The sequence below is a fragment of the Scyliorhinus canicula genome, chromosome 2 (genome assembly GCF_902713615.1).
Source record: "Scyliorhinus canicula chromosome 2, sScyCan1.1, whole genome shotgun sequence".
NCBI classification, from domain to species: domain Eukaryota; kingdom Metazoa; phylum Chordata; class Chondrichthyes; order Carcharhiniformes; family Scyliorhinidae; genus Scyliorhinus; species Scyliorhinus canicula.
In genome coordinates, this window is record NC_052147.1 from 152,979,561 (window position 1) to 153,002,459 (window position 22,899).

At 47.7% G+C, this 22,899-nt stretch overlaps 1 protein-coding gene across 1 annotated transcript in view; it reads left to right on the forward strand.

Moving 5' to 3' along the window:
• LOC119962283 (protein FAM126B-like) overlaps positions 1-22,899 on the forward strand; it is an 85,011-nt gene that overhangs the window by 25,385 nt on the left and 36,727 nt on the right. The window contains exons 2-4 of the mRNA XM_038790270.1: positions 16,195-16,270; positions 17,649-17,750; positions 22,080-22,259. Coding sequence (XP_038646198.1) covers positions 16,220-16,270; positions 17,649-17,750; positions 22,080-22,259 — 333 coding nt within the window. The 5' untranslated portion in view covers positions 16,195-16,219. The remainder of the gene's footprint in view (positions 1-16,194; positions 16,271-17,648; positions 17,751-22,079; positions 22,260-22,899) is intronic.

Sequence of the window (22,899 nt, forward strand, 5' to 3'; positions counted from 1 at the left end):
AAAACGGTGAAGACGCCAACAACAAAGCCCTCAAACACATACCCTTGCATGATGCCGCCTCCACCCCTGTGTAACTAAGGTTTGTCTTTGGGCAGAACTTGTATCAGGTAACATGATCCTTCTCATTGCCCTCATTGTACCTTGAATTAGAGAGCCAGCTTAAAATATCACCCTGTAATAAATCCTTGCATTCATTACATAGTTACCAATGAATCACGATAACCAGAGTCCTGATTAGATATAAGCAGCATTAGCCTATATGTTGTTACAGTGCTGATTGCTATTATTTATGGGCCTAGCCAGTATACAGTATATTACAGTAGTTTTCCTTTTTGTTGTACTGCTTATGTACAGGACGTATATTGAGTATAAAATTGCTTCAAGTGGTGTTCCACAGGGCTCGGTGTTCGGACCCTTACTGTTTGTGTTATATATTAATGATTTGGATGTGCACGCTGGGAGCACAATTGGGAAATTTGCAGACAACATAAAGGTTGGACGAGAGGAGGACAGTGTAGGGGATAGCTATAATCTCCAAAATAATAATACAGATGGGTTGATGGAGTGGGCAGTAAAGCGGCAGATGGAATTTAACACACAAGGGAGAGGTCATGCATTTGGGGAGATCAAACAGTTGTAGGGAATGGGAATATACTAAGAAGGGTAGATGACCAGAAGCTGGTTTAGCACAGTGGGCTAAACAGCTGGCTTGTAATGCAGAACAAGGCCAGTAGCGCGGGTTCAATTCCTGTGCCGGAATGTGGTGACTCGGGGCTTTCAACAGTAACTTCATTGAAGCCTATTTATGACAAACGATTATTATTAAGTAAGAGATCTTGGTTCACAAGTATACGGGTCCCTAAAGGCAGCAGCTCAAGTAGAGCAGGTTGTAAAGAAAGCATGTGGAATGCTCTTCTTCATTGACAGAAGTATAGAAGATAAAAGTAAGTGGCGGCACAGTGGCGCAGTGGATAGCTGCTGCCTCACAGTATCGAGGACCCAGGTTTGATCCCAGCCCTGGGTTACTGTCCATGTGGAGTTTTTACATTCTCCCCATGTCTGTGTGGGTCTCACCCCCACAGCCCAAAGATGTGCAGGGTAGGTGGATTAGCCACGCTAAATTGCCCCTTAATTGGAAGAAAAAGAATTAGGTACTCTAAATTTATTTTTAAAAAGAAGATAAAATTAAGGATATAATGTTGGAATTGTATAAAACACTAGTGAGGCCACAACTGAGTATTGTGTGCAGTTCTTGTCGCCACATCACAGGAAGGACGTAATTGTTCTGGAGAGAGTGCAGCCGAGGTTTAGATTTAGATTTATTTTCACGTGTACCGAGAAACAGTGAAAAGTATTGTTCTGCGTACAGTCCACACAGATCGTTCCATACATGAAAAAGATAGGACATACGATAAATACACAATGAAAATACATAGCCGAGATATTAGGTGAAGCATACAGAGTGTAGCACTACACAGTAAGGAAGATGCATAGAGACATCTGTTGCCAGGGCTAGAAAGGTGTACCTATGAGGAGAGATTGACTAGGTTGAGGTTATTTTTCTTGGAACAAAGAAGGCTGAGGGATGACTTAATTGAGGTGTACAAAATTATAAGGAGAAGAGATAGAGTGGACAGGATAAAAGTGTTTCCCTTGGTGGAGAATTCTAGAACCATGGGGCATAGATTCAAGATAAGTGGCAGAAAGTGTAGAGGGGACATGACAAAGGACTTCTTTACAAGGAGGGTAGTGGGAGTCTAGAATTCACTGCCCTCGTTGGTGGTGGAATTACAGTCCCTAAACTCTTTTAAAAAAAATGAGCTGGATCTGCACTGTAACCACTGTAAGATACAGGGCTATGGACCAGGTGCAGGAAGGTGGTGTAGGAACATTTTCAAGGCCTGAGTATTGAGCCAGCCTTAACGTGGGGTTCTACCCTCATTGTTAGGCCTTAGCTTAATAAACAGAGCAGACACACAATCTGGTTAAGACGGCTATTTATTATCCCAAGCTTGGTTTTGTGTACACGGAGATGAGATCTGGATGCTTGCCAAGATCTGTCTATGAAACACTGATAAGAACATTAATTGTACAATTTCCAAAAATCAATAGCCCATCCCAGTTGGAGTCGATCCAATCCCTGAAGCTGTCATGTTTAAACTTTATCCAATAAAATTGTGATCAACCCATGATTGAGCCTCACCCTATCACCTGTGTTTACAAAAGGCTTTGCGTCAATCTTAAATTGTTTTCCCCATCCTAGCATCCTGCCGACACTTTGTTCAGTTAAAAACAGGATGGCAGAACTGGCATCCTTTTTACTCCATGCATTGTTTCCGAGAACCAGGATATCAGAAGTGGCTTCCTTTTCACTTCCAGAGGGTATTGGGGGCCATTGATTAAAAACTTGCTTACTATGTAATCTGCTGATCACACATCTCCTGTGTCTCAAAAACATGGGCAAGTTAGCTAGCCTAAATCCCATCATGCATTGTAGCCAGAGTTTACATGATTATCGCCGCTGTGTTCTAAAATACAGGTTTAATGGTTAATAATGTACACTTTCTATAATTAATCTCAATCCTTAATAAACTAATTTATGTAAAAGTACTGTAGTGGCATCCTAGCTATTCAGTTTTAAGAGGTCTCATCACTGGACCCCCCCCCCCCCCCCCCCCGATGGGACGAATGGCCACCTTCTGTGCTGTAACTTCTATGATTCCACTTTATAAAGATATCTGGAGGGCATAGTGTATAAGAAAGGAGAACAGACGGTACAGTCAAGGAGAAGGGAAATGTGTTGCCTTCTTGAACTCCTTGTACTGTGACTGACCGCACACGCTGGTGTCAATTGTGTAGTCCAGCAAATTAACTCAAACCAGTTCATTGTCAGAGTACATCATTGTTGGATTGCCTGTCTTATTTTTTGTGGCATTAATTTCTAGGATAGACATTAATTCCCCACCCCATTCACCAGTCCCTTTATTTTCTTCTACTTTTCTTTCATAGACTCTGACTCTCACTGCAGGCAGCGGTTCCACACATACAACTTCTCACTGGGGTACAAGTTTCACACACACACTGACTCTGACTAGGTTATGGGCCCTACACACACACACTGACTCTCTCTGGGCTACAGGTCCACACACACTGACTCTTACTAGGGTATATGCCCCAACACACACTGACTATCACTGGGCTACGGATCCCACACACACTGACTCTCACTAAATGGGCCCACATGCACTGACTCTCACTGGGGTACAGGTTTCACACACAGACTCTTACTAGGGTATATGCTCCACGCACACTGACTATCACTAGGCTACGGATCCCACACACACTAACTCTCACTAGAGTTTGGGCCCCACACACACTGACTCTACTGGACTACAGGTTTCACACACTGACTTGCACTAGGGTACGGGTCCCACGAACTCTAGATTTGACTGGGTTACGGGTCCCCCACCCGCTGACTCTCATAGGGGTTGGGGTACTACACATTCTGACTCTCACTGGGGCTGGGGTTCTACACATTCTGACTCTCACTGGGGCTGGGGTTTCACACACACTGACTTTCAGTAGGGTAGGGCTTCTACACACACTGATCTCACTGGGGTATGGGTCCCACACACTGACTCTCACTGGAGAACAGATCCTGCACAGACTGGGTCTCACTGGGCTACGGATCCCCCATACACTGACTCTCACTGGGGTTCAGGTTTCACACACACTGATTCACACTAGGCTACGGGTCCTACACACTCTAGTTTTGACTGTGGTACGGATTCCACACACACTGACTCTCACTGGGATATGGGTCCCATACACACTGACTCTCTCTGGGGTACGGGTTCCACACAAACTGACTCTCTCGGGGGTATAGGTCCACACACTGACTCTCTTACTGGAGTACAGATCCCACACACACTGACTCTCACTGGGGTACAGGTTTCGCACACAGACTCTTACTAGGGTATCAGCCCCACACATACTGACTATCACTGGGCTATGGGTCCCACACACACTGATATCACTAGGGTATCGGCCCACATACACTTACTCTCACTGGACTACAGGTTTCACACACACTGACTAGATTTGACTGGGGTACGGATCCCATACAAACTGACTCTCACTGGGGCATGCATCCCACATACATATGACTCTCATTGCGGTACGGGTCCCACACATAATGACTCATTGGGGTACGGCTCCCACACATCGACACTGACTAGGGTACTGGTCCCGAACACACTGACTCTCACTGGGGCACAGGTTCCACACAAACTGACACCCTCTGGGGTACGGGTCCAAAAAAAAAAGACTCGCACGAGAGTATGGGCCCCACACACGCTGACTCTCACTAGGGTACGGGTCCCGCACACAGATTCTCACTGGAGTACAGGTTTCATATACACTGACACTCACTGGAGTACAGGTTTCACATACACTGATTCTCACTGGGGTACAGGTTTCACATACACTGACACTCACTGGAGTACAGGTTTCACATACACTGATTCTCACTGGGGTACAGTTTCACATACACTGATTCTCACTGGGGTAAGGGTTTCACACATTCTGGCTCTCACTGGGGTACGGGTGCCACACAGTCTGTGTGGTTGTGGTTCCGCACACACTGATTCTCTGATTCTCACTGGTTTCCACATACACTGACTCCCACTATAATTGTCTAATAATCTGTCGGCGTGTGGTTTGAGAGCTCCAAATTTATACAACCTTTCATGTGTAGAAGCGCTTCCTGACATCATCTCTGAATGTCCTACTCTAATTTTCAGATTCTGCCCCTGTTATATTTCTTTGTTGCCACAAAGAGAAAAAGTAGGGAGGTGCCCACACTCTGAATTCTTGTAAAACACGATGAGAGGTTTATTAAGGGTGGTGCTCAATACAACAAAGATAGTGATCGGCTCAAAGCCAGCACAAACACTGCTGACGTCACTGCACATCATGTGATGCCGAACCAGCAGGAATGTATTCTGTTATGGGCCAGGGTTTAGAGAACCCCAAAGTGTATCATAGAGTTCACCTGACCCACGACTTCTAATAGATTGTGGTATGGGGAGCACACAGCCCACTCTACAGGTGTGGTACAGCAGAAATGAAAAAGTATTTTTTTAAAGCAAAACCATGCTTATTTTATGAACTCAAGTTAATCTTTTTAAAACAAACAGTGAACATCTTAGCAACCATTAATTCAAATACAACCCCCAAAGAATATAACACTAAGTAATGCTTACGCTGTCCTTTTAACATCCAGAAGGCTTACAAAAAACATAACCTTTAACAGAAGCACATCAGGTTAAAGTCACTACTGAAAACATTTATAATTCTGAATTCACCAAATGATCAAGACATAGTCTTTTGATGGCACAGAGATCAACAGTACACCTGCTCTGCCTGGCTTCAGCTACAACACTGAAAACGTAACTAAAACACACCCTGCAGCAAACAGCCTAAAACGAAAGTAAAAAGCTAACAGACAGCCCAGCTCCACCCACACTCTGTCATCACTGCAGTAATATGAGCAGCTAAACATCTCTTAAAGCGACATTCTCATGACAATTCCCAGATACATAACATCCGTCCCCTTTTCTTTCATTAATGCAATGATAACAATTAACATCTATACACCAGATCCCCATATATGTTACTTCTATATATATATACAGTTCACTATGACAGTCACTGTGGTGGACATCTATTCCGTTTTTGTAGAATTCGCCGTTCTTGAACTCGGCAACTTGTGACCTTGGAAGTGTCCTCCTTCCTCTCGATGGTATTTCATGAGTAGCTATTTCAGTATCTGTCACTGTAGGCATTGAAAAGTCCTCAGAATTTGAACTTGTCACTGCCTCTGGTCTCTGTTCCAAAGTATAGCTCTCTAGATCTTCTAATTGCAGAACCACTTGAGAAGTTTCTGCAAACTCACTTTGTGCAGCAAGTAGCGGATCAGCATGGCGTCACCAAACTCTTTCATCGTCCACTTGTATGGTGTATGATAGTGGATCTGTTTTTGCTAGGATCATAGCTGGTACCCATTTCTCGTAATGTAACACTCTTTCCAGAATTTACCTCATAAAGTTGGTCAAGGACTCTACCGCGCTAGCACGGAGGAATAGTCACATAGCTTCCCCACAGTAGAACTCCATTCCGGACAACAACTCCAGCCTTCGTTTGATGTAGGGCTTGAGGTCTGAATTTTCCTTATGAACGTCTGACAGCGTTCCTTTTTGGGCCAAGTCCATCACCTGCCCCATTACTGGATCGCTTCTTTTCTAAAAAAAATATTTTTACTCTAGGCTTTTTATAAATATATTCACAAATGTTGGAAGACCAAAACATCACCCTGAACAAATAACTACAAATAGCCAACCACCCCATCACCCCACCACATTCCACCTTTCCAATTTTTACTCCCCCTTTGCTTATCCCTCAATCCTCCTTGAAGAAATCAATGAACGGTTTCCACCTCCGGGTGAACCCCCACTGCTGACCTCCCGCCCCACAAAGTGAACTTGACCTTCTCCAACCGCAGGAATTCTGCCAGGTCACTCACAGGTCATCCCCGCCTTTGGCGGCTCCGAGTCCCGGCAACACAACATAATCCATCTCTGAGGCATCAGGGAGGCAAAGGCCAGAACATCGACCTCACTGCATTGATTCTTGGAACTTTAGATGAAGTCAACTGTACACTATCTACGAGCAAGGAATACAAAACGTTGATTAAATTTTCTTCTTGGTCATGCTTTTTTTTTAAAATAATTTTTATTGGAATTTTTTACAGAAAATGTAAAAATATAACAACAAGTATAGCAAAAAGTAGTAATATGCAACTAACAGCCCCATAACACCCACAATTCCCCCCATACCGTAACATCACATGTATCACACTCCCCCCACCCCCCCCCCCCCAACAAGAGAACGTAACCATAAATTTAAATTAAATAAATCAAATTTAAATAAAATAAACCAACATAATCAACGTTCCCCCCTCCCCACCCCCCCACCCCCCCGGGTTGCTGCTGCTACTGTCCCAGTACCCTATCGTTGAGCCAGAAAGTCGAGGAAAGGTTGCCACCGTTTAAAGAACCCTTGCACCGATCCTCTCAGGGCGAATTTAACCTTCTCAAGCTTAATGAAGCCCGCCATGTCATTGATCCAGGTCTCCACGCTTGGGGGTCTCGCATCCTTCCATTGTAGCAAAATCCTTCGCCGGGCTACTAGGGACGCAAAGGCCAGCACACCGGCCTCTTTCGCCTCCTGCACTCCCGGCTCTACCCCAACCCCAAAGATCGCGAGTCCCCATCCTGGCTTGACCCTGGATCCCACCACCCTTGATTTCTGGGTCATGCTTGACTTGTAATGGCAATTGTGACAAAGCATCAATGGGACCGACGTGGAAATGGTTTAGTTTCAAATTCCTAGGCGTGCACATTACCAAAAATCTGTCCTGGTCCACCCATGTCAATGCTACGACGAAGAAACCACAACAACGCCTATACTTTCTCAGGAAACAAAGGAAATTTGGCATGTCCACGTCGACTCTTATTAATTTTTACAGATGCACCATAGAAAGCATCATATCTGGACTTCCGGTAGCGGCTATGAAGGAGTAAGTCACACATTTGGTGGCTCCCGCTCTGGTCGGACTTTTGGACCTTTCCCCCTGATCTTTTAACGGACTTGAATTGTAGAACGGATGCCTGTGGCAATTCTCTACTGGATTCCCAATTTGGTGCATTGTAAAAAGGACTAGAAGTGTTTGTAAGGGCAGAAATATGAAGACAGAGAAGACTTGGGCTGCAGTTGCAGCAGGGGACAGCATGGCAGAGGGGCGAACCTCTGGCTTGTCGACCCAGCAGTCCATGGAGCAGCTGATACAAGTCATCCAGGAGGGCTTTGCTACGCAGAAACGGGACTGCTTGGACCCGATAAAAGCATCTGTTGAGCGGCTGGAGTTCGGGTTGGACGCCCAGGAGCGGGCGATCCAGAAGGTGGAGAAAGTGCTGGCTGAGCAGGCGGAGCATCAGACTGCGGTGGGGATGCTGAGGGACCAGCAAACGAAGCTTCTGGAGAAGGTGGAAGACCTAGAGAATAGTTACCGCTGGCAGAACCTAAGAATTGTCGGGCTCCTGGAGGGGTCCGAAGGAAGGGACGCCGGGGCATATGTCGCAGACATGTTTGAGAAGCTGCTGGGGGATGGGGCATTCTCCCGGCCCTTGGAAGTGGATAGGGCTCACAGAGCACCTGCGAAGAAGCCGCGTATGGGAGATCCCCGAGGGCTATGGTGGTGAGATTCCACAGGTCCTTGGATAAGGAGCGTACTCTGCAGTGGGCCAAGCAGACACGGAGCTGAAAGTGGGACAATAGCATCCTGCGGGTTTGCCAAGACCTGAGCATGGAGGTGGCCAGGAGGAGAGCAGGCTTCAATCAGATCAGGGCGATCCTTTTCAAGAAAACGGTGAAGTTTGCACTGTTATACCCAGCCCGTCTCTGGGTCAGGCATGAGGATCAGCACTTTTACTTTGAATTGCCTGAGGACGCGTTGGACTTTGCGAAAAGGAAAGGGCTGACGAAAGACTGAGAACTTTTGAACTTGGCTGCACTGTTCATGTTTCTGTTTTCTCTGTTTTGTTTCTCTTTTTGTAAAAAGTTTCTTGTTTTGCTTGTAACCAGAAGTAGAGCTGGGTGACTTTAGATTTTCATTTGCACTGTTGGGGGAATGTGGTGTGCTAGTTTTGATCTTGGTGTTTTTCTGTGGGCAATTGTGTGGGGATTGTTTGATGTTGGAGTTTGTTTGCATGAGCGGGGGGAGGGTGCGAAGGGAACAATAGGTGGGAGACTATCTGGCACCGGGGATGGGGGCCACCAAGCTAGCTGGGTGGGCTAGCTCTCTGAAGCGCAGTGGGGGATGTGCATATGTTTGTTTTAAGAAAGGGGTTGGGTTACAGAGTGTTGTTACTAGGGGGGGGTGAATGTTCTGTTGACGAGGGAGGGACTTGGGCTGCCTGGGGATGGACCGGTGGAAGCATGGACCATGGGCTGGTGGCGGGCCTAAAAAAAGGGATGACTGATCGCCAGAGAGGGGGGGGGGGGGGGGGGGGGGGGGATGAGCCCCCCAACTCGGCTGATCACCTGGAAAGTTCGAGGGTTAAATGGGCCGGTCAAAATGGCACGTATGTTCACGCATCTTAGGGGACTGAAGGCGGACGTGGTGATGTTGCAGGAAATGGACCTTAAGGTAACGGACCAGGTTAGACTGAGGAAAGGCTGGGTCAGCCAGGTGTTTCACTTGGTATTAGATTCAAAGACTAGAGGGGCCGTGATCCTGATCAAGAGGCGGGTAGAATAGTCTCGGACTTGGGAGGTCGGTACATTATGGTCAGTGGGAAACTGGAGGGGGAGCAGGTGGTATTAGTGAATGTATATGCGCCAAATTGGGATGAAGTGGAGTTTATAAAGAGGATGCTGGGGAAGATACCGGACCTGGACTCTCACAGGTTGGTCATGGGCGGGGACTTCATCACAGTTATGGACCCTGGCTTAGACCGGTCAAGCATGAAAACGGGCAGAGTGCCAGCAATGGCAAAGGAACTAAGAGTGTTCATGGAGCAGATGGGGTGGGGGGGGGGGGGGGGGGGGGGGGGTGGATCCATGGAGATTTGGGCAGCTGAGGGTGAAGGAGTTCTCCTTCCACTCACACGTGCATAAAGTGTACTCCCGGATTGATTTCTTTTTTTTGAGCAGGGTCTTTCTGGCTTGGGTGGTGGACACGGGGTATTGGGCGATTACAATCTCAGACCATGCTCTGCACTGGGTTGATCTGCAGATTAGTAAAGACAGTAATCAGCACCCGCACCGGAGGTTAGATGTGGGACTTTTGGCTGGCGAAGGGGTGTGCGAGTGGCTGAGGAAATGCATTCAGAACTACCTGCAGGTCAATGACACGGGGGAAACGTTTGAAACGTCGGCAGCGGTGGTTTGGGAATCACTGAAGGCGGAGGTAAGAGGGGAGCTGATCTCGATCCGGGCTCATAGGGAGAATGTTGACAGGGCAGAGACGGACAGACTTGTAAAGGAGATATTACAGCTCGTTAGGAGGTAGGCGGAGATCCCAGAGGCAGGGCTCCTGAGGGAACAGCGGAGGCTGCAGGCGGAGTTCTGCTTGCTGACCATAGGAAGGGCGGTGGAGCAGCTGAGAAAAGCGAGGGGGCGATCTATGAGCATGGAGAGAAGGCCATCAGAATGCTTGCACAGCAGCTTAGGAAGAGGGAGGCAGCCAGGGAGATAGGGAAAGTAAATGACGGAGATGGGAACCTGGTTGGTGATTCGGTAGGGGTGAATAAGGCGTTAGAGATTTTTACAGCAGGCTGTACAGTTTTGAACCCCCTACAGGGCCGGAGGGAAGAGGCGCTTCTTGGAGGGGCTGAATTTCCCAACGGTGGACGGAGAGCGGGTAGAAGGGCTGGGGGCCCCAATTGCGCTAGAAGAGATAGTGGAGGGCTTGAAGGCCATTCAGGTAGGTAAGGCCCTGGGTCCGGATGCGTACCCAGTGGAGTTCTATAAAAAGTTCTCGGGGATACTGGGGCCCGTGTTGTTGAGGATGAGGCAAGGGAAAGAGGGGTGCTGCCCCCGATGATGTCACAGGCAATGATTGCGCTGATTCTTAAGCGGGACAAGAACCCGGTCCTACAGGCCGATCTCCCTGCTGAATATGGATGCCAAGTTGCTGGCCAAAATCTTGTCCTCCAGGATTGAGGATTCTGTTTCGGATGTTATTGGGGAGAATCAGACGGGGTTTGTTAAGGGCAGGCAGTTGGTGGCCAATGTAAGAAGGCTGTTAAATGTGATCATGATGCCCCCGGAAGGTAAGGAGGTGGAGGTAGTGATCACAATAGGTGCAGAAAAGGCTTTTGATCGGGTAGAATGGGACTATCTGTGGGAGGTACTGGGACGGTTTGGATTTGGGCGGGGCTTTATTGACTTGTTCAGGTTACTGTATCAGGCTCCTGTGGCAAGTGTGCAGACGAACAGGGTAACTTCGGACTACTTTAGACTGCACCGAGGGACGAGACAGAGATGCCCCCTCTCCCCACTGATGTTTGCGCTGGCTGTAGAGCCGTTGGCAATCATTCTGAGAGCTTCATGGGGCTGGAGGGGACTGGTCTAGGGAGGGGTGGAGCACAGGGTCTTCTGGAGCACGGGTGATCTGCTTCTGTACATTTCAGACCCAGTAGAGGGGATGGAGGAAATCATGAAGATTTTTGGGGAATTTGGCCAGTTTTCGGGGTATAAGCTAAACATGGATAATAGTGAGATGTTTGTGGTTCAGGCGAGCGGACGGGAGAGGCGATTGGGGGAGCTGCTGTTTAGGTCAGTCGGGGGTAGTTTTAGGTATCTGGGCATCCAAGTGGCGCAGGAATGGGACCGGCTGCATAAATTGAATCAGGCCCGGCTAGTAGACCGAATGAAGGATGATTTCCAGAGATGGGACGCGTTCCCGTTGTCGCTGGCCGGGAGGATACAAACGGTGAAAATTACGGTCTTCCCGAGGTTCCTATTTGTATTTCAATGTCTCCCCATTTTTATTCCGCGGTCCTTTTTTAAACGGGTCAACATGGTGATCATGGGCTTCGTCTGGGCGGGCAAGACCCCGCGGATAAGGAAGGTAATGCTCAAGCGGAGCCGGGGAGAGGGCGGGCTGGCGCTGCCAAATTATAGTAATTATTACTGGGCGGCGAATATAGCCATGATCAGGAAGTGGGTGGTGGGGGAGGGGTTGACGTGGGTGCGCATGGAGGCGGCTTCTTGTAAGGGCACCAGTCTGGGGGGCATTTGTAACGGCGCCTCTGCCGCTCCCGCTGGCACGGTACTCCACCAGCCCCATAGTGGTGGCGAGCCTGAGAGTTTGGGGCTAGTGGAGGCGGCATAGATTATCATAGAATTTACAGTGCAGAAGGAGGCCATTTGGCCCATCGAGTCTGCACCGGCCCTTGGAAAGAGCACCCTACCCAAGATCAACACCTCCACCCTATCCCCATAACCCAGTAACCCCACCCAACACGAAGGGCAATTTTGGACACTAAGGACAATTTATCATGGCCAATCCACCTAACCTGCACATCTTTGGACTGTGGGAGGAAACCGGAGCACCCGGAGGAAACCCACGCACACACGGGGAGGATGTGCAGACTCCGCACAGACAGTGACCCAATCCGGAATCGAACCTGGGATCCTGGAGCTGTGAAGCAATTGTGCTATCCACAATGCTACCGTGCTGCCCAATGGGAGCATCGGTCTATCCCCAATCTGTAATAATCATCGGTTTGTCCAGGGGAGTATGGATGGGGGGTTCCGGGTATGGCAGAGAGCGGGGATTGAGAGGATGGGGGAATGTGTTCATAGAGGGGAGCTTTCCGAGTATGAAGGTGCTGGAGGAAAAATTTGGGCTGGCGAGGGGAAACAAATTCAGATACTTGCAGGTGCGGGACCTCCTTCGTAAACAGGTGGCAACCTTCCCTCTCCTACCGCTGAGGGGGATACAGGACAGGGTAATTTTCAGAGGGTGGGTAGGGGAGGGAAGCGTCTCAGACTCTATAAGGAGCTTATGGGGTCGGAGGAGACACAGACCGAGGAGCTGAAGCGCAAGTGGGAGGAGGAGCTGGGAGGTGAGCTCAGTCTGATACAATTTAAGGTTGTGCACTGGGCTCACATGACAGTGGCCCGGATGAGCAGATTCTTTGGGATGGCAGACAGGTGCACAAAATGCACGGGAGGACCAGCGAACCATGTCCACATGTCCTGGGCATGTCCAAAGCTTCGGGGATTTTGGCTGGGATTTGCGGATGTCATGTCCAAGGTTTTAAAAACAAGGTGCTGGGTCCAGAGGAGGCGATTTTCGGGGTGTCAGAAGATCCGGGAATCGAGGAGGAGAAAGAGGCAGATGTTCTGGCCTTTGCTTCCCTGGTTGCCCGGAGACGGCGGTTTCATGTAACTTGTGTATTTTGTTGTTGTTTCTATACCAAAAATACCTCAATAAAATGTTTATTAAAAAAAGAGAAAGCATCATATCGGGCTGCATCACAGCCTGATATGGCAACTGCTCAGCCCAAGACCGCAAGAAACTTTAGCGAGTCGTGTACACAGCCCAGTCCATCACAGGTACCTGCCTCCCATCCATCAACTCTGTCTACACCTCCTGCTGCCTGGGGAAAGCGGGCAGCATAATCAAAGACCCCTCCCACCCGGCTTACTCACTCTTCCAATTCTCCCATCAGGCAGGAGATACAAAAGTCTGAGAACTCCCACAAATAGATTCCAAAACAGCTTCTTCCCGGCTGTTACCAGACTCCTAAACGGCCCTCTAATGGACTGATCTGACTAATACTACACTCCTGTATGCTTCACCTGATGTCTGTGTCTATGTATGTACATTGTCTACCTTGTGTTTCCCTATTACGCTGTTTTCTTTTCATGTACTAAATGATCTGTTGAGCTGTTCGCAGAAAAATACTTTTCACTGTACCTCGGTACACGTGACAATAAACAAATCCATCCACCCATCCATCAGAATTTGCACGCTGCTCGGACTTGCGATACTGGATATCATAAGTGTGTGCCGATGATATAAATGACCATCTTTGCCATCTACTAGCTGCCAAAGAAGGTATACCTTCATATGGTCCGAAGATTGTCGTCAATAGGGTAAAATGCCGGCCATAAAGGTAATTGGGGAACCTTCTTACACTGAAAACGATGCTCAAAGCTGCTTCTTCTAGCTGCGTGTAACTTGTTTCTGCGGTAGTAAGAGTGGGTGAAGCAAATGCTATTCGACGTTCCTCCCCTGAAGGCATAATGTGCGAGACGACTGCACCCACCCCATAGGGTGAGGCATCACAAGCTAATTGCAACTTCATTTTTGTATTACGATGAACCAACAGCTCTGACTTCAGTAAAGCTTCTTTCAGTTCATTGTTTGCATTTTCACATTCTTCTGATCAGTGCCATCCCTATTTGACACATAGCAAAGTGTGTAAAGGCTTCAATTGTGTTGTTAAATTTGGCACAAATTTACCATAATAATGGAGCAATTCTAAACATGACCATAATTGTGCCTCATTTTGAGGACATGGTGCTTCTAAGATTGCTGACATTTTCTTTGGTTCTTTGTATAAACCGTCTTTTTCGATGATATGACCAAGGTAATTTATGGATGACTTGAAAAAAATCACACTTTTCCTTCTTAACTCTCAGGTTGTGGTTCTGTAATTGCTACAGGGTGGCTTCCAAATTCTCCCAAGTGTTTCTGTTCACTTGAACCAGTGAGGAGTATGTCATCTAAATAACATTGCACTCCATTCCATCAACTTAGAACTTGATCCATGGATATTTGAAAAAGAGCAGGCGCAGATGTTATTCCAAAAATAAGTCTTCTCTAACAAAACAGACCGTTGATCATTATGATGGTGTGTAGTGGTGCGACTCGGCAACCGCATTCATCTGCAGATATGCCTGTGAAAGTTCAATTTTACTGAATTTCTGTCCTCCAGAATGTTCAGTAAACAAATCTTCAATCAGCGGCAGTGGATAATGATCCATATACAACACTGGATTAATAGTAGTTCTAAAATCTCCACAAATTCCCCGTTCCCCACAGTCCATGTAGCTTCATCACGTGCACGATCCCTGCAGCCCAGACTCCATTCACTTCAACGCAAACAAGTCTTCCCTGACTGTCGGTCTTCATACTCGCTGTGGAAACTTTTGTTAAACCTTCACATTGGCAGCAGTGCGCTTCGTCCGACGTCTATGTGTGTGCAAGTCCGGTCCAAAGAATCTTTTGTTGTTCCTGATGCAGTCCCACAATTAGATGATGATGAATCTTCTTCCCTGCGATTTTTCTGCCTCAATTCTTGTCGCCAGATTTCTCTCGTGTTATAGTGTACCCAATTCATTTTTTTTTTCCAATTAAGAGGCAATTTAGCGTGACCAATCCACCTAGACTGCACATCATTGGGTTGTGGGGGCGAAACCCACGCAAACATGGAGAGAATGTGCAAACTCCACACGGACAGTGACCCAGAGCCGGGATTGAACCTGGGACCTCTGCGCCGTGAGGCAGCAGGGCTAACCCACTGCGCCACCATGCTTCCATTTCTCTCGTGTTATATTTATTTGTTGCCGCAAAGAGAAAAGGTATGGAGGTGACCAGACCCTGGACTCTTGTAAACACGATTGAGAGGTTTATTAAGGGTGTTCCTCCATTTGATGGTGATCTACCCAGAGCCCACACAAATGCTCTTGTTACGTCACTGCACATCACATGAAGCAGAACCAGCAAGAATGTATTCCCAGATACATAACTGCTCCCATGTTCTGGATTACTCCCCCTACCGCCCCAGAGGAAATAGCTTCTCTCTCCAGTCTTTAAACATCTTAAACACATCAATTAGAACATCCTTTAGTCTTTTATTGTCAAGAAATGCAAGCCCAGTCCATGCAACCTGTTCTCATAATTTAACCATTTTCACCCCAGAATTATTCTGCCCAGTCAGCACTGCACTCCCTCCAAGACCATTCTACCATTCCTGAGCTGTGCTACCCCAGAGCTGAGTGCAATTGCTCCAGATTGTCTGACCAAAGTTTCATATGATTATATATCTTAACTCCTCACCCCCCCCCCCCCTCTTTTGAGGTGAAGATTAGCATTCCATTAATCTTTTAAATCATATTTTCTTCCTGCTCACTGCAGCTCTCAGTGATTTCTGTACATGGATTCCTCAATCTCTCTTGTTTAACCTCAGTTCCTGGATTCTCACCATTCAGAGACTCTGATCTTTCTTAGGTCAATGTGGGCGACCGTACACCTGCCCACGTTAAACTCCATCTGCCACAGTGTTACTCACTCAACCTTTTACGGGCAATGCTGGAAAATGGGATCAAAATAGTTCAGTGGCTGTTTTTGATCAGTGCAGATGTGATGGATTGAAGGACCTTTTCTGTGCTTTAGACCTCTCTGACTCTGTCCCTTGGGAACTCCCTGTGCTCATCCACATTATTTACACTGCCACCTAACTTAGTCTCTGTTGTCCGTGTTGCTCTACTTTTTATGTGTGTAATGTGGAGCTCCTGAAAATTTTGAGATTTAAGTCTCCGTTTCCTTCTCAGGTACCTCAGACTGAGCAGTGGGAAGATGCTGGGTTCTGATATCGGAGTGGTGGAGGATTGGCTCTCCCAGTTTAAGGTAATGTCACTGTGAATGTGCCCGGAAATGCCAAGGCCGTTCCCAGTTTATCTGAGCTTTGCTGCGGAGATCTCTCAAATAAACTGGAAATATTCAGCCATGCCCTCCCGCACACTAACCCAGCATACAAACAAACAAACAAAAACTTGCCCCATGCACTCACATCCCACATAGGTTTAAAATGCATACAACCAGTATGTCTGGTAAAGCTGTGATTAATAGGTCGTAAAAGTGAGATAATCCTTGCTTTTGCAAGGGGAGTGTTCTGCTGATAGTTTTGAGAGGCATTTACTTATTTGCTGAAAGGTAGCTAATGAAATATTTGGTTTGGAGGTCCCTGGGGTGTAGAGATACTGTATTTGGTGCTGGCTAACTAGTCATGGGACAGCTTGTGGGAGGGGGCAGAAGAATGCCTTCTGCTTTGAGTGCAGATGATGTAATTAAGGGGAAGAGCCAGGTCTGTCTGTAGTTTCAGTTTGTCAGTCAAGAAGTGTCTTTCAGTTTGCTCTTTGAAAGGACTCTGCTCAGAGAACAGCAAGTAAACCTGATTGTTAACTTTATTTATAAGCAGTCTTTGAACTATAATGGTTTGCTTAATTGGAATATATAGTGGCAGGTGTAGGGAGTAAGTTAAAGTTTTTCATTTTACTTAAGAACTGTTGTAATGTTATCTGTAAAGCTATTTTTTTGTTGCTAATGTGGTTAATTCTGTGTTTAAATTAAAGTTTGTTTTAACATAACCGATACCTATTGGTCAGAATCATCACACCTGTGGTGCAAATACCTTTCCTCTCAGTTTTACAAATTGGAAATGGTTGGGTTCTCATCCGGGCTCTTAACAGAGTGCACACTCATACAGATCCTCACTTTCACTCATGCACACACTCACCCATACATGTACACACACATGCCCACACATATCCAGACACACATGCACAAACAGAGAGACATGCATCCACAACCACACATTCACAGATCCACTCACACCTACACCCCCGTGCACCCACAATTGGACATACACCCACACACGCAACCACACACCCACACACGCATGCACTCAAATACAGACACACCCACTCACAGCCGCATACCTTTATGCACACACCCACGCACTCATAGACACACCAGCCATTCAGGCACGCACCCGCATTCATGGTGAGGGTGTGTATGCATGTTCTTGAGTGTGTAAGATGCCCACCATCACTCATTCCCTCACCTGCACACACGTGTGTGATTGGACACTGGCCGATTCACTAAGAGTAACTAAGCTTTGATGTGATGGTCCCAGTGCCCAGCATTGTTTGTTTTCACTATGCCCAAAACTTTAAGACTGTGACAGACTTTGAAACCTCTCCCTTTCTCCCTCTGTCTTTTATAGACTTTACCTGAAAATCAGATATCTTGTTATGCAGCAACCCTCCACCAGAAGACAAATATAGTACCGGCTCTCTACAAGGTCATTCAAGATCCCAATAGTGAGGTAAGTCTCCTGTCAGTTAAGGCAGGTGAAATTCTTAATCTGCACGGGGGAACGTGGATCCTACACTTGCTGCCTGTGCCTCAGGGGCTCCAGCTGGTGAGCTGTGGTCTGTTGGAGAGGTTACCTGGCTCTGTGGGAGTAGTTTCCTGGAGTTATCCTGCTTGTGTTCATTTTCATGGTTTTATTTCTTGGTGTATTTAAATAAGTTCATTAAGAGATGAAAAGGAGGGGCAGCACGGCGGCGCAGTGGTTAGCCCTGCTGCCTCACGGCGCCGAGGTCCCAGGTTCGATCCTGGCTCTGGGTCACTGTCCATGTAGAGTTTGCACATTCTCCCCGTGTTTGAGTGGGTTTCACCCCCCCAACCCAAAGATGTGCAGGTTAGGTGGATTGGCCACGTTAAATTGCCCCTTAATTGGAAAAAATTTATTGGGTACTCTAAATTTAAAAAAAAGAGATGAAAAGGATTGATTTAATTCATGATTCCAACATCCAATTAGCCTGACTTTTCAGCAGAGCCAGGTGTGACTGTTATAATGGAAACACATTTATGTTGGAGGGTGCAGTTTTTCAAGGGAAATTTGGGATTATCATTTGGCAGGTGAGGATGCTTGCATGTGCTTCATTCTTCGAGGAAGGAAACAGTGGCAAAGTGGTAATTGAACTAGTAATTCAGAGGCTCAGGCTGATGCCCTGGGGATATGGTTTCAAAGTGCAGCATGGTGGTATTTGAATTCAGTTTCTGGAGTTGAAAGCTAGTCTCAGTAAGGGCGACCATTAGAATATCATCACTTGTTGTGAAACCCATTTTAGGGAATGTGATGAATGTAGGAATTTTAGATACAATGTATTAGATGTATTTGGTGCAGTAAGGGTTAAAAGCCTGGGATAGTGTGTGACTGCTGCAGTCCTGTTTATAAAAATCCTGGATTGAAAAAGTGAGCTGTTTGTAATCCAAGCTAGGAGTCAGGAGGAGAGACTGGGAGAGCTCCCGCTCAAGATGGTGGAGAGGAGCTTTCGCTACCTAGGAATACAGGTGGCCAGGGACTGGGATGCCCGACCCAGGCTGAATCGGTCTCAGCTTGTAAAGCAGATGGAGGAAGACTTTAAAAGGTGGGACATGCTCCCGCTTTCCTGGCGGGAAGGGTGCAGACCGTGGAAATGGCGGTCCTCCCCAGATTCCTAATCGTTTTCCAGTGCCTTCCCATCTTCATCCCCAAATCCTTCTTCAAGTGGGTGAACTCTTCTTGTGGGCCAACAAGACCCCGTGAGTTAAAATACTGTTTTTGGAGGGGGGCGGAGGGGGGAGGGAGGGAGGGAGGGAAGAGGAGGGGGAGGGAGAGGAGGGGGGAGGGGGGGGAGAGGGGGAGGGGGGGGGGGGAGGGGGGGGAGAGAGGGGGAGAGGGGGGGGAGGGGAGGGGGGAGGGGGGAGGGGAGGGGGGAGGGGGGAGGGGAGGGGGGAGGGAGGAAGGGAGGGGGAAGGGAGGGGGAGGGAGGAAGGGAGGGAGGAGGGGAGGGAGGGAGGGGGGGGGGGGGGGGGGGGGGGGGAGGAGAGGGGGGGGGCACCAGCCTAGGGGCACTAGTAATGGCACCGCTGCCGTTCTTACCGGCACGATACACCACAAGCCCAGTGGTGACGGCAGCACTGGGGGTCAGTGGAGAAGGCACAGGAAGGAGGAGGAAGGGAGGGGGAGGGGGGAGGGAGGGGGAGGGAGGAGGGGAGGGAGGGAGGGGGGGGGAAGGGGGGGATGGGGGGGAGGAGAGGGGGGGGCACCAGCCTAGGGGCACTAGTAATGGCACCGCTGCCGTTCTTACCGGCACGATACACCACAAGCCCAGTGGTGACGGCAGCACTGGGGGTCAGTGGAGAAGGCACAGGAAGGAGGAGGGGGCCTCAGTTTGGACCCCAATACGGAATAATCATAGATTTGTTCCGGGAAAGGTAGACGGGGGGGGGGGGGAGAGGGGTTTCAAATCTGGCAAAGGGCAGGCAGTAGAAGGATGGGGGACCTGTTCATAGATGGGTCTTTCCCTAGCTTGAACACGCTGGAGGAGAAATTCAGCCTGCCCCCTGGAAACTCCTTCAGGTAGCTCCAAGTCCGTGACCTTCTCAAAAAACAGGTGGGAACATTTCCGTTGCTACCCCCTCGTAGGATTCAGGATAGGGTGGTGTCTGGCATCTAGGTAGGAGAGTGGAAAGTGTCGGACATCTATCAAGAACTGCAGGACGCGGAGGAAGCCCCAGTGGAGGAACTGAAGGGCAAGTGGGAGGAGGAGCTAGGCGAGGAGCTAGATGAGGGCCTGTGGGCTGATACCCTGGGCAGGGTAAATTCCTCCTCATCATGTGCCAGGCTCAGCTTAATTCATTTTAAGGTGGTACACCGGGCTCACATGACAACGGCGAGAATGAGCAAGTTCTTTGGCGTGGAGGACAGGTGTGCGAGATGTTGAGGGAGTCCAGTGAACCATGTCCATATGTTCTGGGCATGCCTGGCGCTTAACGAATTCTGGCAGGGATTTGCGAGGGCTATGTCCAGGATTTTGGACACGCGGGTGAAGCCGAGTCCAACAATAGCGATCTTTGGTGTGTCAGAAGATCCGGGAGTGCAGGAAGTGAAAGAGGCTGAGGTTTTGGCCTTTGCCTCCCTGGTAGCCCGGAGACGGATCTTGTTAATGTGGAGAGACTCGAAACCCCCGAGTGTGGAGACCTGGATTAGTGACATGGCTGGGCTCCTCAGCATGGAGCGAATAAAGTTTGTCTTGAGAGGGACCTTGCTGGGGTTCTCCTGGCGGTGGCAACCATTCCTTGACTTTCTAGGAGAGTGTTAAAATGTCAGCAGCAGCAGCAATCCAGGGGGGGGGGGCTTAGGTGGGGAACTGTTTATTTAATGTATATTCTCTTTTTGTGTAATGATAACAGCCACCTAGTTTTGTTAAATATTTTTCGGTTATTGGTTATGTAAAAATTCTGTTTGAAAAAAGCTTTAATAAAAACAAATTTTTAAAAAATATCCTGGATTGAAAGACTTTTTGGAGCCAGAAATGCAATCAAAGCATCATAAAAGTTTGGGCGAATGGACAATTAGTTATATTAAGAGGGTTCCCTGTGGAGTAGTTAATTAGAGCCATTGTGTTCAGTTTAGTGAGATGATATAGATAATGGACAGAGCCAAGCATTGAAGCTGTCAGGTTTTGAGGTTTTCAGAGTTAGTTTCTGCTGAGAAGGTTTCTGAAGTCAAATACTCTGCGTTATTCTGACAGGGCCTTTTTCTTTAAAGCAGTCTCTAAAGATCTCTCTTTCTCAAAGTGGAGTATTTAAGACATCTCTGTACAGCAAGTATCCCTTAATGCTAACTATATTTAAAAGTGGATTGGGGTCTGAGATGGTTTTGTTGTTCGATTGGGAATAAAGATAGCAGTTAAGGGTTATTGTGTTATTCTTGATTAGCATTGTTTAAGGGGTAATTATAAGCTATTTTATTGTGTCATGTTAAAGATATTTTACACTGTGTTAGTAATAAAGTTTGTTTTAATATACCAGATCCTCACGGTAGCACAGTGGTTAGCAATATTGCTTCACAACACCAGGGTCCCAGGTTCGATTCCTAGCTTGAGTTACCATCTGTGCGGAGTCTACACGTTCTCCCCTTATCTGCGTGGGTTTGCTCCGGTTTCCTCCCACAAGTCCCGAAAGTGTTTTAGATGAATTGGATATTCTGAATTCTCCCTCTGTGTACCCGAACAGGCACCGGAGTGTGGAGACTAGGGGATTTTCACAGTAACTTCATTGCAGTGTTAATGTAAGCCTACTTGTGACAGTAATAAAGATTATTATTATATCCCTTTTTTGAGTGAAATCACTCCGAGAATGAGGTATCCTTTCCTCACAGTCTTACAGATTTAAAATAAAATATTGAGGTTTCTGTCCAGGAACCCAACCACTGTTCGAGTCTGGTTCGTGATCATAATAGGAAGGAAATCTGCCCTCCTTACCTGGTCTGGCCTACATGTGACTCCAGACCCACAGCAGTGTGGTTGACTCTTATCTGTCCTCTGAAATGGGCGGACAAGTCACTCAGTTCAAGAGCAATTAGAGATGGACAATAAATGCTGGCCTTGCTAGTGGCACCCACATCCCATGAAAGGATTTAAAAAATGTTCATCATCTGGACTCCTGGATATGATTGAGTGCCAGGGAGTAGGGGGATCTTCATGTCCTGAGGGAGTAAGGGGAATCAAACCCGGTACTTTTTCCACTTGGTGATTGTTGTGCAGAAAACTGTTGAGATCTTTTGTGTTTCTACCTCTGCTTTGATGCTCTTTTTCCACAGTTACTAGAACCAGTCTGTCACCAGCTGTTTGAGTTGTATCGCAGTTCGGAGGTCAGGTTGAAGAGGTTCACGCTGCAGTTTCTGCCTGAGTTGATCTGGGGATATCTGTGCATCACAGCGAGCAGAGAAAGACAGAGCAATGGCTGCATTGAAGCCCTGCTACTGGGGATCTACAATCTGGTAAGATGCATTGATGTGTGTCAGTCTGTCTCCAGGTGAGTCAGTCTGTCTCCAGGTGTGTCAGTCTGTCTCCAGGTGTGTCAGTCTGTCTCCAGGTGTGTCAGTCTGTCTCCAGGTGTGTCAGTCTGTCTCCAGGTGTGTCAGTCTGTCTCCAGGTGTGTCAGTCTGTCTCCAGGTGTGTCAGTCTGTCTCCAGGTGTGCCAGTCTGTCTCCAGGTGTGCCAGTCTGTCTCCAGGTGTGTCAGTCTGTCTCCAGGTGTGCCAGTCTGTCTCCAGGTGTGTCAATGTACTACGGGGATGGGCTTCAATGAGAGAGTTGATGTTCAGAGTGTTTAGATTTGCTCTTTCTCATTTTTCAGATTTGCTTTAATTCTTTCATAGGATGTGAGCGTCACTGTCTAGGCCAGCATTTATTGCCCTTGAGAAGGTGGTGGTGTGCTGTCTTGGTGAACCCCTGCAATCCATGTGGTGTAGGTACACTCACAGTGCCGTTAGGGAGTCCCAGGATTTTGGCCTAGCGACAGTGAAGGAATGGCGATATATTTCCATGTCAGGATGGTGAGTGGCTTGGAGGGGAACCTCCAGGTAATGGTTTTTCCAGGTATCTGCTGCCCTTATCCTTCAAGGTGGTAAAGGTCAGG